This window comes from Gadus morhua, chromosome 14 (genome assembly GCF_902167405.1).
Source record: "Gadus morhua chromosome 14, gadMor3.0, whole genome shotgun sequence".
NCBI lineage: Eukaryota > Metazoa > Chordata > Actinopteri > Gadiformes > Gadidae > Gadus > Gadus morhua.
This window is the reverse complement of record NC_044061.1, coordinates 12,895,894-12,914,321: the sequence shown is the minus strand read 5'-3', so window position 1 is coordinate 12,914,321 and position 18,428 is coordinate 12,895,894. Positions and strand designations below refer to the sequence as shown.

Genomic DNA, 18,428 nt, shown 5'->3' with positions numbered 1-18,428 from the left:
GCTGAAATGCCGCCCGTATGAGGTCAGGCGGGCCAGGGGGTTTGCTGAGGGTCTGATACAAGGTGGGGAGGGAGAGGGTAGTGATCTTGTGTTTGTGTGTGTGTGTGTGTGTGTGTGTGTGTGTGTGTGTGTGTGTGTGTGTGTGTGTGTGTGTGTGTGTGTGTGTGTGTGTGTGTGTGTGTGTGTGTGTGTGTGTGTGTGTGTGTGTGCAGGTTGGGACTCTGAGGGTGACATGAGGGCGGGGGTGGGGTTTTTAGAGGAACCCTTACTATTAAAGCCGTAGGAATGAGTGAGGCAGACGACTCTAGAAGCAGAGGCACTCTGTGAAGGGGAAGTCAACTCTGAGGATGCCAGAGCCAACCAAAAAAGCAGGTAAGTGTTGATTATCTTCTGTGGGTTTGAAAACAGGGTCTATGTTTGGGTTTTTTAAAGTTCTGTTTACTTTGTTGAGTTTCATAACAATTTATTTTTACGGATTTCTTTACGGATTTTGACTATATCATCGTCTATCATCATGTTGATTGTGAGTTAGGATATAGGCCTACACAATGTCAATGATCTAAATAACATGATGTCATTCAACATATGAATGCTGCTTTAATCAGTTATAGACACGAGAAACCAAGAGGAAGGCTGTTAAGGATGATAGAATATAATTGCTTCCATATTCATTTATTCCTAAAACAGCCTGCAGTCAAAATATTTGGATTTCAATATATTTAATTTGATAATGCATGATTGATTTGTTCTAAACAGTTTACAAAAAAAATAAGTCTTATTTAGATAATTAGGATTGATAACACATTGATTTAAATGAATAAATATAAAATATTACCTTTTTACTTTTTTGAGTCTAGGTTAGTTAAGGGATACCAAAGATTTAGATAACGGTGCTAATTTTAGAGTTCAACTAATTCACATGACCACATTCAGACATATAATGTTGAAATTATAGAATTCAACCATCAATATTTTCATGTTTGTCAATAAACAATACAATAACAAGGAAGGTGATCACATCACTATGTGATTCATCTTAAAATAATCCCAAGCATCTCTTGAACTCAGACACCTTCCATAAGTCCGGCCAGAGCCTCAAGTGGAACACATTGCTTGGTTGTACATAGTTTCCAGCATGTCTACATGTAAACAATGTAGCCCAATAGCATTCCAATGGAACAAAATACCTTCATCATTTTTTTGTTATTTCCCCGCTTGTGGAAATGCATCGTGTCGGTCGAGTGTGAAAGGGATCGGATGACAGGGTCCAACACCGGTAGTCACTTCATTTGCGCTAAGACCTTCACCATTCAGTTGTTACTAAACAATTATGACCTGCTTAAACAAGCTTAACATTATAAATCCTACATTTCCATCAACGTTGTATGCTTATATAGTATTATATATTGTAGAATACTGAATTATCAGATTTTGTCATGGTCAAAAAAGACTGGCCAGCTTATGATCCACTGTATCACAATGTTTTACACAGAGAGGATACGGCCACAGTAACTATTAGGTTGGTAGAGGCAGGTCTAATTCTAAAACCAAAATGACCACAATTTACATAACTTAAAAGGATTTTTACGAAATGATCATCTAAAAGATAACCGGCAATCTGAATCAAATAGCATAATGATGAATGAAGATGATCAAGAGAGGATAAAGATATATGAAAGGCTTCCAGGCGGCAGCCACATCATTCTTGTCAGTCTTCCAGAGTCAGAAAATAGATCCTCCTAATCCGCCCTGTGGTGGTACCTGTGTCTCTCATCTGCGCCACACATGTAACATGCTGCACCCACAGAGGCCTACTGTAAGCCTGCACACATGCTACATCGGACTTTACACTTGTCCCATGGGGGGTTGTAGTCACGTAAACTGCCCCGTCTGTGGCCTCTCAGCATTACTGTCATATTTAGGATAGGATCGTATGACTTTTACTTACGAGGATCGGATTTCCATTGTTCGAACCTGAAAATTCCGTCTTTTACAATACGGCTTGGTGTGAGAACATCTTACATATACTTTGGACAACAGCTGAGTAAAAGGTGGTTTTATACAGCTGTTATCAGTTCTAATAATATCCTGACAACGGACACCTTGTCTCTCTTGTCATTCATGGGTTTCTTTATCCATATACATATATTTAGCACTCACATGTTTGAGGGTTGCTTTGAGGCTTAGTTATGTGTTCAGTGACAACGCAACAGTTTTGTTGAATTAACCAAGCTGACATGTTTGTTTGGAGTCAGATGTTTAATTGATGTTTCGCTGAAACACTGTGATACAATGAATAATCTCTGTGAAACAATGGGTCTATAGGAATTTGTCTATATCAATCTATGCATTGTAAGTTCAGCACAGTTTAGGATAAACATGTTAAGCTTTTATCTTTCTGTGTTTAATGTTCTGTAATAACTGAATGAATAGTTTCAATAAGAATTTAATTTGCTGACACTATTATTTTCCATGTACCTGAGATGTCAGACGATGTCAAACAAACAAAGACATTTAAATAAATAAACAAATAAATCCATGTAAAAACCTGAATTATGTTGCCCACCACTCCCATGCTGTAGTCTCTGCCTTTGTCAAGAAGCCAAAGGGTCAGGAGGCAGAAGAGGGCTCCTGTGTGGTGTTTGAGGCGGAGACAGAGAAGCACAACGCTAAAGTCAAATGGCAGTGCGGCGCAAAGGACATAGACAACAGCAAGACACACGTAATCGCTGCAGACGGAAACAAACACTCCTTCACCATACCAGCCGTCACCAAGGGAGATGCCAATGTCTATGCGGTGATTGCTGGGGGGTCGAAGGTGAAGTTTGAGCTGAAAGTTATAGCAAAGCCAGGTGGGAATCTTTGATGTTGCAGGTGTTTCTATTTTGAGAGCAGCACTTACTGACCGGAGCACTTTGTAAGCGGAAACAAAGCGCAAAGCACAAAGCAAGCATGGGCACTCAAATGTATTTATGTACTGTATTTGATGTGTTGTTATTGCTTCACTCTAACCCACTTCTACACAGTTGGGATGTCTAGCATTGCATAGTGTGATCAAGTATGTGGACACGTTTGTTCTTTATGGGCACATTGGCCATGTTGGCTTCACACACGGTCACATTTTCCCAAGCAATCCCTTTTTCTTATCAAAATATCTAAGCCGTGTATGCAAGCAAATAAAGTGAGACTTATTCACACGCTACCAACCACTCAGTGCAAAGTATTACCATCCTGTGTGCTTATCGAGAAACCTCAAAGCGCAGCGAGAACAGATCTGTGAAAAAAGTGAAAACCAGAGAGCAAGAGAGACATCTCATAAAGGATCTAAGGACAGGGTTGGTTTGATAGGCCCACCACCACAGTGTGACGGTGTATCGTTCGTAGCCCTTTGTGTGACCTTGGTCCGAAGTATGGCAGACTATTTTCTCATGAGTAACCACCACTTCACTGTGCCCCGGATAGGCCGGAGAGCAGACACCTGATAACACATGGAAACTCAGCCTGATAAAAACACAAATACACACCGTGATAGAGTAGAGAAAATATGCCAAAGGATATTTGAGCTCCTCCGTCACAAGATTATGAAGTATCTTGAATAGATTACGCAGGTGTTTGTCTTGGACCTCAACGAGTGATAGCCTGCCGTTCTGTGTGTTTATTGAGACTGCAGACTGAGACTGGGGGGAATGGGAGTTTAACACGTGTGTCTATTTTGCATATAAATACACTATAGGTGCTGTAGGTAAGATGTAAGAGCTGTAATGTGAGCGTTGAGTGAAAGAAATACCATAGCCATCTGTCAGCCGTTTATGAGTGAAATGCACTGTGAGAATATCTCTTGTGGATGACTGCAGCTGCCTCTGTATGGGACAATTACAATTTTAGACCGCCCCAAGTGAATTACAGACCAATCAGGGGATCTCTTCTCTGAGCAGTTCATCCATCATTCCCTGTCAATCAGATTCGCCCACACAGCGTAATCATCCCGAGTGCGGAGAAAGCAGGGTTCTTTTGGAATGCTTATTTTGTTTAAAGGATGTTAATGTATTTTCAACTCTCAAATCGTACCTACAGCACCTTTAAGATCAACTAACAATTGAAGTATTCCTCACTCCCTGTATTTCCCACCTATCTTCGGAAATGAAACCTATATTTTACTTGCCTTGTCTAATGATGTTGCGTGTCTTGTGGGACAGGCGATGGGGCACCAGACACCCAGAAGCCCCCGGCTACAGCTGACGTCCCGGGGGATACGGCAGCAACTGGGACCCCGGCAGGAGAGGGGGAACCGAGCACTGGTCCGGTCCCTGCACCGGCAGACCCGCCTGCACCTGCATCGGCAGAGCCCCCGGCAACGGCAGACCCCCCGGCCCCGGCTGCACCCACCGAGGGTGGGCCGCAGCGCACATGCCACTCGACAACATCATTCATTCATTCATTCATTCATTCACAAAGAAGATAGAGGAAATAAACCTATTTTTCTTATTGTTTTCTAATATTGCAATCTGGTTACCCTAAAGAAATTTTCTTTAAATTCACGAATACTCAATCAATACATATTTAAGTCATTTAACAATTTTACACTATTCCCGGACATTCTGTAATGAATCATTGTTGGATAACCAGATCTTCCTGACATCCTTTCAAGGGAATTCATGTTCCTATGATATTAACATTTGAATGTTTTCTGAAACTTGACAGATGCTCAGCCCGACACCAGACAGGATCTGACTGGTCTGTTCACAGAGAAACCGCAGAGTGGAGAAGTTACCGTTGGTAAGACAGTAGTATAAGTATAAACTGTAAATTAAAAATAAAGATTATATTTATCGGAAGGTGTGGAACTATAAGGAACATTTCTTTTATAAAAATTGCATAAAAATATTAATTGTATATATTAATAGTTGACAACCACAAACTCTAACTGCAGTATACAAAATGTATCAAAAGACTTATCTTTGGCTAAATTATATTAAAATATAAATTTGACTGTGCAGATGGGCTTGACAATTTTGGTAAAGGATGTTTACTTCATGCAGGTAAGACCATCACGTTTGTGGCCAAGGTGCACCTTGGCACGCTGTTGAAGAAACCAGCTGTCAAATGGTTTAAGGGGAAGTGGATGGACCTCGCGAGCAAGTGTGGGAAACACCTGCAGCTTAAGGAGACTTATGATCGGAAAACCCAGGTATTATTCCGTGCAGTGAACTTATAATATATCAAAAATTGAATGACAGAGACTATTTTGTCTATGGAGTGCGTTTCTTTGTTTTAGATCCATACCTTTGAGATGCAAATTGTAGAGGCCAAGCCCAACTTTGCAGGGGCTTACAGATGTGAGGTGTCATCCAGGGATAAGTTCGACAGCTGTAATTTTGATCTGATCGTACACGGTAGGCCTACCTTTGACTTGACCAGGTTTCATGTCAGCAACATCATGATTTATTGTTTGTTTAAAAAATCTTAATCGATACCATATTTCAATACAATTCAGATGTATCTGGGAACAATACAAAAATGCTATTTGTGATCTTTTATCAAAATATAAATTATTTTGAAGATATATTTTGAATGCATTTCAGAGGCCTGTGCTGTTGAAGGCTTTGACATCAGGGCAGCTTTTAGACGCACGTAAGTTTATCTTTTTTCATTATCTTTTGAATTACTTTTGAATCAACACTTCAAAACCGTACAGGTTAGAAGGTCACTGTTAAGAGGCAAAAAAATTGCATTTGAAAAAAAACATTTAGAACTTTGCCCACAAGTTTTTCGATATTATAAATTATGTTGATTGAGTCAATACAACTACTTCGACTAATTTTGCCTAAACTTCCAATGCTTATTGGGGTCATTGTATGGGAGCCTTTTAGATCAGTAGAAACCTTACTTTTTTAGCTTAATGTGTGCTCTTTGTGAGTTAAAGATGCTGTGGACTAAAAAATAATTGTAAGATATTGCTTTGGAATAACTGCAATTAAGCATTGTTCATACATGAATATGCATTAAGCTATTCATAATCAGTTTGTTTTAGAATTTTGTTTGAGCTTATCTAAAGTGAGGAATATCTATCCATACTACCAAAAGTAAAATCTTGATTGATCAATTCAGAAAGCATTAGGCCAGCTCATCTAAAGGGAGGACTATCTACTATTTATTAGATAGTAGATAGATAGACACTATTTATTCTTTATTTATAAATGCTACCTTACTTAGCATTTATAAATTACATTTGAAGGTTGGAAATGCCTTAAGTATCATCGCAGCAGTATTATCAACTAAAAAGGAGTCACGAATTGCAGAATTATTGTTCATAAAGCAAAAATTATTAATATGATAAAAAATGAAGAACTTTTCCCATCAGTATTTCAATATTATACATAATATTGTTTGCAGAGTTAGTGACAGTAACACGTAAAAAATAGTTGCTAATTTATAAATTTACACTATTTTCTCATTATCTTATTTATAATTGATATGCATTGTTTACTATTGATTATTTTTCAGGAACAAGGCTTTAGAAATGCTGAGTTCAGTATGAATTCAAAATGTACTTCTTTATGCATACCAAGTAGCAATTATTCTAAAGCGCTGCGGATGGTAGTACTGGTGGTACCGTGTGACCTAGTTGCAGTAGACCTATTACTGCATTGTGAATGGTAAGTAACTATGGAAATGCTTATCAGGAGTGAAGCGAAGAGAAGTGGAACTTCATCAAGGTAGAAATGGGGTTTGTTGCAACAGTGGAGCTCTCATACCCAAACACTGAAAAACGCTGCTGACGCAAAAGGAAAAGAGATTTCAGTTCCTGCTTTTGCCGTGTCATCTTCTTCAATCCTTCATTGGAGTCAAACAGAAACAGTGTTTGGATTGATGGAGCCTCTTACCTGCTGATTTTTGGGAAGAGACAATAGAAGATCAACAGAAGTGTTAGTAGCTAGTTTTAAAATCCATAAAGACAAATGGTACGATATTTTGTGTCCAACCTCAGCACAATCTGATTTGTGGCATTTGTTTGTTCAAGATTGAATAAGGTTGGCCTCTATTAATCGTAACGGGGTGTCAATTTTGCCACTGTATATGACTTTTGTTATGGTAAAAATAATGTTAACAATGACTAGGGTACCTCACCTCTCCCTGGTCTTCTGCTGTGTCTGAACCCAAAGCATCAGAGTAAGCTGCACAAAACGTGCCCTGGAAGAGTGAGTGTTGGCCTTTGTTTTTTGTCTACTCCTCCCCCCACCCTCCTGGAGTTTTCAATGTGATAAGATTACAGCCCTCCCACAGAGAAAGTAGTCCAGTTGTGGCGCATCGTAACATTAGCACTCCCAGGTCTGATCTTGATTGCCTGCCCAGATCACAGACAGGAGATTAACTAATTATCACATTAATGTCCTTGCCTTTATCTTTCATCCCAGTGATCTGAGTGGAGCAGACGTTTCACACTGGGATTGAAACCAGGTGCAGTCTTTAACCTTGAGTGTTCTTTGGCTCTCATTTGGAGGAGGATGTTGTTGCTGCTTTTGCCAGGAATAAACAGGAAGCAACATTCTAACAAATCAGACCCACAAGTTTGTTTGATCTACACAAATGTTTTTATTTGTACATTTTACGAAACTACAATGTACAAATGTATTTGGATGTATTTGTTCTTTCTTATCTAAGGTATATGTAGTCGGATTAATGGAATGAAGTAGTAATCACAATATTGAAAAGAATCTAAAGCCTTGGTCTTCTTTTTCGTGAATGGAAATCTATGCTTGTGTACGGGTAATAGCCAGTTGTATATGTGTAAAAGGCCTTTGGGTTCATTCTGCTGCTGTGTGTCTACAGTAGCATTGATGGGAAAGAGGATTCGGGGGAGCTGGACTTCAGCGGCTTGCTCAAGAAGAGGTAAGTAGTTCAGAAGCATAGGATCAGTATATGTACATGTGTACTAAATGTTCTCCCGTTATGAATCGCAATCTCTTTTTTTCTCTCTCTATGTATCTTGGAACTCTCCAGAGAGTAAGCTTGTGCTCTTTTTATTAACACACTGGAGTTCATGTTTCTGGCACAATATTAAAGTGACAGCATGCTTTTCAATTTTTGCATTGTCAGAACATGGCATCAATATTTACAGATGGCATGATCTTGCAGGATTATACACCGGCACCTTCCTAACCCCAACTAGAATTAACAATATCATTATACATTATTTTTTATATTGTTAAGACAATTGTAACATTGTCCTTTATTTAACTCTACCATAATATTTGCACAACTCTTTATACCAAATGGCTGTTAGGTCACGCCATTTGGTATTTTTACCGCTTGAATTGACTCCACTTGAATCTACCACAATACATTTATTATCTAGCTGCAATCGGTCGTGGGTATTTTTCTATTTTATATCAATCACAAATTATTTAAATTCACTGGTGTGTGTGACACACCATACATTTTTTTTATATCGCAACTTGTAATTTATGCTTGATTTGTCTATTTTTCATTTACAATCTGTAACTATTGACCACTAGATTTCTAATATGTTGCTGTGTTGCTGCGAAAGCTTTTGAAATGATCTTGATTGTTGTGCTTTGTCCTAATCTGTCTGGTTTGTTTTTTACCATAACTGCTATTTGGCTTTGGCTTCTGCAGCAGTTTTGTAAAACCGTTGAAAGGGTAAGGAAACGCTAAAACTATCGTCATGATGCCTTGTTCTTATGTCTTTGTGGCTGGGCTATCTTACAACAGAGCAACTACTTTTAACTAATTTGATGCAGCTGTAATGATATTGTATCCATACAATCTCTGTGCTACATGCATTTTTAATGCTGGCAAGTTGCTTATTAATGTCGTTCTGTAGGGGCTTGAACAATGAATTAACGAATGCAATGCGTATCCCAGGGCTACGCAGACGAACACAGGGCCTGATGTGGATGTCTGGGAGATTCTCAAGAAGGCCCCTGTAACAGATTATGAGAAGATTGCCTTCCAGCACGGAATCACAGACCTGCGGGGCATGCTCAAGAGACTGAAAAAGATGAAGAAAGAAGAGAAGAAAAGTGAAGGTTGGTACTGGAGTTGTATGGAATGACCTTTAACTTTAATCAAAAAAATATATAGACGTAAGGAATTTAATTCTGTTGATATTTTAGCCTTCAACAAGAAGCTGGATCCTGCCTACCAAATAGAGAAGGGCCATAAAATTAAGTTAGCCATTGAAGTGACTGATCCAAACGCCTTGGTGAAGTGGCTGAAGAATGGACAGGAAATTCAGCCCACTGGAAGGTCTGCTCACATTCAATTAAAAAAGATTGAAACAACTAAATAATAACTATACTCAAAGTATGAGTAATGTTTTGTTCCCTTCCCCTCTTGTCTCTCCTATCCTATGATTTCGCCTCACAATTCTCCTCCTTCCTAAAATTGTTGGACTTGCTTCATTGCCATTCGATTACATCACCAGCAAGTAAGTATTCACATGGTCAATGATTGATGTAGCCAAGCCATGTTTCGCCGTTTCCAAAGTGTTTTAAAATTCATTTTCCATCGCCTGAGAACGGGTAGCAAATAGTCTGAAATAAATTAAAACACAATAGAGAATATATGATATCTCTACAATATATGTTATCATTGTATGACGTATTACGGTCTGAAATAAAAATCTGTTCCTGTGAACTGTGGAGGTACATCTTCGAGAGCGTTGGCAACATGCGCTACCTCACCATCAACCACTGCTCCCTGGCTGACGACGCAGCCTACACCTGCGTGGTGGGGGAGGAGAAGTGCACCACTGAGCTTTTCGTCAAAGGTACATCCTCTAAACATTGAGCAAAACTAGACAGGATCCACTGAAACACCTGGCTACAAATGTTAACCTTTAGGTGTTGGCCAAGCTATAACTCTATATGAAGGGCCATGGTCAAGGTGTCTTATCTTGACTAGCTAGTCTACCACCTGTGCCCAGGTATGTAAAAGCATAGACGTAGATACATAGAAGTTGCGTATATGGCGTTGACTGCTTTAACGCTGTATTTGAGAGGCCTAGACTTGCCTGTAAACAAATACAAGTTCATAGGGTAGCTCCTGTTTTTCTGGATCTAAAGCACTAAAATCGTAACATTTCTCTAATGATTTCAATGAGTCATTGTAGTATGTGAATGAATTTAATTAATGTTAAATTAACGTACCTTTATTGTAAAGTGAAGTGCTTTTAATCGCAGCTCCCCCGTTTACATGTATTTGTTAACAGGCTATTCTTTGCCTCTCCAATATGGCGTCCACTTTGACGTACGTACTACGTTCCAAAGGGGTCTATGTATAGGCCTATATGTCGATGCATAAGTAGCAGGCCCATGATTAGTGTTATGAGTGGCCCCTGGGTTGGTTCTACAATGACCCCTTCCATTTCTGAGGAAGTAGAACATGCTGAAGTGTCTGGCTGTGTTTGATGCGTCCAGAGCCTCCCGTAACCATCGTGAAGGACCTGGAAGATCAGATGGTGATGGTGGGAGAGAGGGTGGAGCTCGAGTGTGAGGTGTCCGAGGAGGGAGCTCCTGTCAAGTGGTGAGGAATGGCGCCGCTACATCCAGATATTTAACGAGCAAACCTCATACTATGCTTTCGATCTGTGAAAGGGTGGCCACATGTTTTAACGCCAGTGACCCACTGGATGAACTTTTGGTCTCGGACCCAGGTTTAACATAGGCCTACTCATTACATTTTCGTAATAATTATCAAAAACATGCTTGGACGATTAATATTTTCCAAAATATATCAATACTTTTAGACTGAAGACATCATCAAATGAATGATGATCAAGTGAAACAGAGGAGAAGCCACTCAGGTGAGCGGTGAGCCGGTGAGCCACTCAGTGCCGTGCTTGGGTCCAGACCCACTGTGTGACCACCACTACTCTGGGATGAAGGACCCGCGATGACGGAATAATGATTCAGGGCCTTATTGTGCATTAAGTAATCTTCCCAGGTATGACTCATATAACGCCAGCCCTGTGTTTGTAAAATGAGATTCCCTTGCTGCCAAAAGGTAGTTTGAAAAAGCCAAGCATTAAAACACAGCTTAGTGGTGTGTGTCTATACAGCAGCTGTGGACTATTAATAGATTTATATCATTAATGGAACTCGTATAACACAAGCTTATCAATGGTATGAAATCATACTGGAAGCATTACTTACACACATGATATAGTTAGACTGCATGTGTGGAGAATAAAGGAAAAGCAGGGTTAGGGTTAGGGTTAGTGCCATGTCTCTTTTCAAGAAAGCTTTGGTACATCTTTAATAGCAATTAACTAACTGTTTCGGCTGGGATTATAACACTGAGCTTTTGACAAATGTGTTTTGGGCTGAGAGACCCGTGGTAACTTTGTCATTCTTTTTTAGTACCGTCGTTGTATATGAACGTTATATTGAGCAAAGTGCTATATGGAATGAGCTGCACACCGTGAGTTTATACCTAAAGTGTCAGAGGAGTTTAACCTTCACTCGGCCGTGGACATCAAAATAATCTCCTGCTCAAATGGAGCTTCACCATCCACAAAGATCGTTGCGTTATGCTAAAGGTGCAAAGAAGTTAAACTTTCTTTTGGACATCGCTGCCAAGAGAGATCTCTACTCGTCATACATACTACAAGGTTTAAAGTTCCTAACTTTCTCCCTGAAGGTGCGGCCCAGAGAGATGTCTACTCCTCATACATACTAAAAGGTGTAAAAAAGCTTAAAGGAGACATATTATGGCGTTTTCACAATTAGTAACCATAGTATTTGAGTCCCGGAAAACATGTTTTTGAAGCTGTTTGCTGGAAATAGCTTTTAGGAAAAAAAAATCTTGCCTACCACTCTTCCCCTCTGTTTCAGTCCCCTGTTTCTGGTGTCTGTAGCTTAAATGCAAATGGGCTGCTGCCCATTGACCAATGAGCTGTCAGACCAGTGGCGTAACATCATGGTGATTTTCCCCGGTGCAACTATTTATTTTGTGCCCCTGGACAGGACTTCCGAGCGGGGGGGGGGGGGTAAATATCGACGGTTGCACCGTCGATATTTACACCACTGTATCAGACTGAACCACAGCATGGAAAAGAGATTGTTGCCGTTTGCGGACTCCTGGAGCTCTATATCTATATAATATAATATAATAATAATAATAATAATATTATTTATGGGTATTTATATAATATTATATCTAATATCACGGCCAAAAGCTATGTGCGCCTCGGATGATATTATGAGTCATAAAGACTGCGTCTGACGTCCGGAGCTTCCAAACTGCCGCCGAGCTCCCCGCGCCGGAGCTGCCGCAGTCCGGCCGCAGTCCGGCCGCAGTCCGGCCGCAGTCCGGCCGCAGTCCGGCCGCAGTCCGGCCGCAGTCCGGCCGCAGTCCGGCCGCAGTCCGGCCGCCGTCAAAGCCGTCTGACCATTGCCGAAGCTTCGGCGGCAGTCCGGCAGCTCCGGTGGTGTACTCCGGGAGCTGAACTGCCACCGAAGCTTTCCGGCTGCTCCGGAAAGTCTGGCGTGGGTAGATCGGCGGCAGTCCGGCAGCTCAGCTCCGGGAGTACAATCCCTTTCTTCTCCATGTCTCCTTCTCCGGACTGCCGCCACAGAGAAAGGGATTGTACTCCCGGAGCTGAGCTGCCACGAGTTCCCCCCGCCGGAGCTGCTCGTCCGCTGGTCCACAAAATCGTAGCTATGCTCTGATTGGAGGGGAGTGGGGAAGTGGGAGGTAATATTCAACTGTGCCTCCTTCCTACGTAGGAGGGGGCGCCAAAACTGACTCGTTCGTTTGGTAACTGTAGGTGGGGTACTTTCAGAAATGCATAACTCACTCAGAAAAAATCATGTACATACTTTTTTCAAAGTTTGTCTGCGTGTGGGAGCACCAGAGACCCAAAACAACACCCCAAATCCCAGGAAAAGTGTTGTTTTCATAATATGTTCCCTTTAACTATCTCCCTGACGCCGCTGGCCAGAAAGGGCTCTAATCGTCATACTAAAAGGTTTAAAGATGCTTAACCTTATCTCGGATGCCGCTGCCCAGAAAGAGCTCAACACGTCAACACACACCTCGTCGTCATTGTCCCGCAGACAATGACGTTTTTTAAAATGTTTTCTCTGAATGAATTTAATGGTTTTAAAAGTCTTATTTTAGTTACAGTGATGAAATGGTAGAGATCACTATGTTGAGGATCATATAAGACCAGTTACCACGAAATAATATATATATCAGAAAGATAGAAAGACTGAGCTATGAAACTAGGCACATTTAGGCCTACATTCATTTTATCTTTTTGTAATTCCTTTTACTTTTTAAGTGTTTGGTTCCAAATCTAAAGATACATATATAATATATACAGCTGAAATTTTGTAAACAACTAAAGGTGTTCTCTCTGAGGTCCAACTGCTGAACTCTATCCGTCATACCCAATTAAAAGCACCTTGGCAGGGTGATATAGATATATACAGACACTTATCCAGTATTTCTATATCTAGATATAGACACATATATATATACAAAGATATATATATCTCCAGTGAACATTAAAGTTATATATATACACACATATTCAATAGTTGATTTGTTTTTGTTTCTATAGGGAGAAAGATGGCGTGGAACTGACAAGAGACGAGTCATTCAAGTATCGCTTTAAGAAGGACGGCCTGAAACACATACTGATCATAAACGAGGCTACGAAAGAAGACTGCGGCCACTACAGAGTCAAGACCAACGGAGGAGAGTCAGTAGCAGAACTAATGGTGCAGGGTAGGTATTTGTGGATAATTATTAACATTGAAGCACATAATTCAACTGGAAAAGGCATTCACAAATATATAACAAAGATAATCTAAAATTAGAAATTGTGGAGAATTATTTTTTTTTCTAACGAAGAACAGTTTTTATTATTTGAAGATAAGCCATACTAAGTCACATATTCAAGTGCACCAGGCACTGGTTATTCTGGTGGCCATGGTGATTACAAACAGTACTTTGCCAAGGTTACAACACATTGAAGGCCAGCTAAAGTTAGCAGACATATTCCATGGCTGCAGTTCTCTGAACTCACACTATTATTTATCCTTACCTAGAGCCTAGTGAACCATTCCAAGTTGAGTCCACACTCTTTGGTATAAAGTATTATAAAAAACAACAACCGAGGGCCAAAATAGACCCTTACTTTTTACAATCTTAGTTTACATGTTTTCTAAATTATCATTTATGATCAGTTTATTATTAAGAATGTTGAATATTTATTTCTGAATATGATTAGTTTACCATGATCCCTTCTGAGACAAGCAGGGTATGCAGATAAATGTCCAAGTTCATACCTTATTACAATCAACGTTATGATGACTATTTTGTCTGAAATTTAAATAATGTTTTAAGCCCTAACCCTCTAGTAACAATTCTATTATATTATAAATTATTCAGCCAATTTCATAACCGTCTAACCAAAATTTGTTATGCACAAATATTTGTAAATATTTTGTTTTATCTTTAATGACGTGACGGCATACACAGGGTATAGGGTACACATATAGTATATTTGAGTATCAAGTGTATCATGGTGTGAACACGTAGGCATCCCCATTGGGCTGTAGCACAGAGTCTCCTCTCCCTGTCCTGAATTCAGTACAAATGATCTGGCTGACAATCAGACTGAGTCTGCCAGCCAACCAACCAGCTGACTATGCACAGCTCGCTGGCCTCCTGTTGCCAGACCTCTAACAAGCTCCTGTAACATTCAGTTCCTGTACGTATATAGGGTACACTCTTGCGTCTATGTAGGTGCTGCTTTGATTCAGGAGTTCATGAATACATCGACAACGCTGTTGAAATTCTGCTGCTATATTTGTTGCCACAAATCAGAAAAGTGTTGATACCCTACTATCAGTTGCTAGGATACAGCAGAGTACAACATTGGCTATAGTTGATAGCCCTGTGTTATACCTTATGCACACACACGCACACACACACACACACACACACACACACACACACACACACACACACACACACACACACACACACACACACACACACACACACACACACACACACACATCCCTCAGTTAATTGAATCCAAAAATATACTTTACATACCCCTGCCACCCTACATCAAAATCCCAATACTCAATGGTAAACATTGCTTTCTACCCCACCCAGAGAAAGACCTGGAGGTTTACCAGAGCATCGCAGACCTCACCGTGAAGGCCAAGGAAGAGGCGTTCTTTAAGTGTGAGGTATCTGATGAGAAGGTGAAGGGAACGTGGTACAAGAACGGTGTGGAGGTCAAGGCGAGCTCCAGAACCCATATCACTCACGTTGGCAGGTGTGTGTGAAGGGGGAAAAGTACAGGAAGGCTCTATAAAAAGGTGCTGTAGGAAAGATTGAAGAGCTATTATTGGAGTGTCATGTGTTAACATGGAATACAGCTATCCGTCAGCTATCCTTGAGTGAAACCGCTGTTAGAATATCCGTTTCCAGTTGTCTGCACCTGCCTCTGCAGGGGCCAATTTAGATTTTAGACCGCTCCCGCTAAATTTCTAACCAATCAGGGTATCTGTTCCGGGATTGGTTCAGGGAATCCATCTTGCTCGGCCTTCACAGGTGGGAAAAATGCAACACTTCTCGAAAGAGGATAAAGACAAGATGCATGGTGTTTTTTGGATTAGTTTCTAAACCTTGTGCTCTTCAGTTCTAATCTGCTTGCTCTCTCCTACCTACAGCACCTTTAATGTAAAGGTACTTTATTGCTGTATGTTATCTGCTAGTATAGGCCCTGACCCATGTGTGGCAAACCACCTTCCCGATGTTTTTTCGGAAGGTTTGCTTCCATATTTGAAGAAAAACCAAAACCCCTGTTTTGGTTGCATTGGTTTGGAATCCCTTACTAAATCGGCCATAAGTCTCTCCCTCAGTATCGATGGCTCCACTGTCCACCCATCCTCTCACATCCAAAACCTGTGCGCCATCTTTGACCCAACAATCTCATTTGGACCCAGTTTCTTTTTCTACTTCAGAAACATTGCCCCCATCCAGAAACACTCACCTAGAATCACCTAGAATTACTCACAGAACTATTGCAACAGCTTCCTATACGGCACATCCGCCAAAGTCTTCAATTGATTATAATTCAATAAATAATTAAAATCACGTTACAATTATTATTATTATTATCATTAATAATAATAATAATAATGCATGCATGCAACAGCATGTGTTTAACCCACAGGGGGCAATTTGAGTCAATATTTACTTCTGATCTTAAAACACTTTCTGCATTTAAGTGGAGATTAGGCCCAGGATCACTTCCCAGCACTGCTATGTAACCCATTATTATCACTTTTCGTTTTAAAATAAGTTGTTTTGGTTTTCCCTCACAGCCTGACTTTTTTGTCACATGCCATTTGAATACAGGACAATCTGAAACATATACTACCTGATAGTAAATTAAAACATGTGCACGTCCTCCATTGGTTACCATGGTGTACATGGGACTCCCTTTAGAATGCTGAGGCTCCAAAGCACTGACAAATGTTGCAGATATTTCATATTGACCTTTAAACTTTACAGGATTCACAAGCTGACCATCGATGCTGTGACCCCCGAGGATGAGGGAGACTACACATTCGTGCCAGAGGGCTACGCTTTCAACCTCTCTGCCAAGCTCAATTTCCTGGGTGGTCAATTTATTCTATAGCCACTAGACATTAAACAAAATCGATTTTTCAGTCAATTTCGAATGATACTTCAATTTCATATTACCAGTAACAATTATTCTAAGAATTTTCTGGGTTATTTGAAGACTAAAATTACACATGTATCTCCTTTTATATGTATTCGTCTATAAGAGGTGAAGATTGATTACGTTCCACGGCAAGGTATACCATAAAAATTTCATTTATCTTTATTTGTTATTGAAAAAAAGGAAAACATTCTAATTTAAATAATGTAATAAGAAGGACAGCTTTTTAAACGTCTTGGCTCATTTTCCTCAGATCCCCCAAAGATCCATCTGGACTGTATGGGCCGCAGTGCGGACTCTACCATTATAGTCGTGGCTGGCAACAAACTGCGGCTGGACGTCCCTATCACTGGTGATCCGGCCCCAACAGTGATTTGGACCAAGGGAGGGAAGGTACCCTAATCACATTGTTCGCCCTACTTTGGTCAAATTCCTTAAAACACAATTTGGACAGATCCAGAGTCCAGTAGGTAAAGGCCTCTGTTAATTCTCCAGGTTCATAAATACAATTAACCAGCCTTAACATGAAGCTGGCTTCATAGTAATTATAATAATGAATGTTATACTTCTTCCCAACTAATATATAAAATACTATATCTGGCACAGTAACATAAGTCATTGGTACTCAGTAATCTCAGAACTGTGAACAGGTAAGAGACCACTAACAGCTAAGAAGGAAAAGAAGATGTTCTCTTTCTTCTGTTACCGCTTTGCTCTGCTCACACGTAGGCTAGTGCTACAAAGCCAGAGGATGCTGCAAACAAAGGAAAGGCCCCCCTCTCTTGGACCGTGAACGAGCTTGGAAAGGTAAGCTCTATCTAGATCTGGCTTGAGCTTTGACAGGTCTCTTAGCCTTGTGCATGTGCCCCTCCTAAGTTGTGTCTCCTCACAGTATCTGGATAACAAAAAAATGCACCTGTCGCCTTTTCTGATCTGTTTATGTAGTTTGCCGGCATATCACTTTTGAAAACCCAGTACCCCCACAATGCATGTTGAATGTCTCGTAAGCCTTAAAGAAACAACTTATTTCTTTGTTTTCTGTGCTTTATGGTGCACTCAAATGTAGACACCGGGCGAAGAATGCTAACCTCTATGTTTCCTTTCGTAATTCATGTTGAAGACAGCATATTGCATGCCTTGCCTGGACTCTGTCCTGTATTTAGATCACCACAAAGTACTGGAAGAAAATGAAAGTCATGCATGTAGCAGTGAGCTAATTCCATCAGGCCAGGTAAGAGCATGTTCTGAATCTCCCTTCGGACACACACACACATCACAGAGGGAACTCAGAGGTGGACAGTAAGTACGTCCAACGTGTTGAGTAGTCACTGACTAATGCTGCAGATGGTTCTGCATTTTGACGTTATTGCGTTTCAGGCCATTTCTTAGTCGTAGATCCCTCCCTTTTTAAAAGAGCTGGATTCTAAAGTATAATGTCATGCTGGAAATATTTTGAACCCCTAGGCAATAATAAAGCAGCACGTGGTGGGTGTATTAGAGGTTAAGGATACTCAACATAGACTGTATAAAATACTGACCCTTACTAGCACAGAATCTGCACTGGTCCACCAGCTTTGTTTGTAAGGCACAGGGTGTACTTCTTGAATGCATAGTGTCGTGTTGGAGAAAACGACAAACACCACGATTACAAATCGTTGACGTTGTGTGAATACGTGAAGGATCGAAA

At 40.5% G+C, this 18,428-nt stretch overlaps 1 protein-coding gene across 12 annotated transcripts in view; it reads left to right on the top strand.

Moving 5' to 3' along the window:
* The first annotated feature begins 208 nt into the window (after positions 1-208).
* Positions 209-18,428, top strand: part of mybpc3 (myosin binding protein C3) — a 28,158-nt gene continuing 9,938 nt past the window's right edge. The window contains exons 1-22 of one of the 12 annotated variants that reach the window (XM_030376939.1): positions 209-372; positions 2,583-2,852; positions 4,197-4,391; positions 4,702-4,776; positions 5,040-5,188; positions 5,276-5,393; positions 5,583-5,631; positions 6,684-6,716; positions 7,831-7,890; positions 8,002-8,004; positions 8,638-8,661; positions 8,887-9,050; positions 9,138-9,270; positions 9,449-9,451; positions 9,669-9,793; positions 10,443-10,548; positions 13,592-13,758; positions 15,160-15,325; positions 16,570-16,676; positions 16,848-16,877; positions 16,995-17,134; positions 17,471-17,548. In XM_030376939.1, the coding sequence (XP_030232799.1) occupies positions 348-372; positions 2,583-2,852; positions 4,197-4,391; positions 4,702-4,776; positions 5,040-5,188; positions 5,276-5,393; positions 5,583-5,631; positions 6,684-6,716; positions 7,831-7,890; positions 8,002-8,004; positions 8,638-8,661; positions 8,887-9,050; positions 9,138-9,270; positions 9,449-9,451; positions 9,669-9,793; positions 10,443-10,548; positions 13,592-13,758; positions 15,160-15,325; positions 16,570-16,676; positions 16,848-16,877; positions 16,995-17,134; positions 17,471-17,548 (2,220 nt within the window). In that variant the 5' untranslated portion in view covers positions 209-347. The remainder of the gene's footprint in view (positions 373-2,582; positions 2,853-4,196; positions 4,392-4,701; positions 4,777-5,039; positions 5,189-5,275; positions 5,394-5,582; positions 5,632-6,683; positions 6,717-7,830; positions 7,891-8,001; positions 8,005-8,637; positions 8,662-8,886; positions 9,051-9,137; positions 9,271-9,448; positions 9,452-9,668; positions 9,794-10,442; positions 10,549-13,591; positions 13,759-15,159; positions 15,326-16,569; positions 16,677-16,847; positions 16,878-16,994; positions 17,135-17,470; positions 17,549-18,428) is intronic. The other 11 variants (XM_030376944.1, XM_030376940.1, XM_030376941.1 and 8 more) reach the window with 11 other exon arrangements.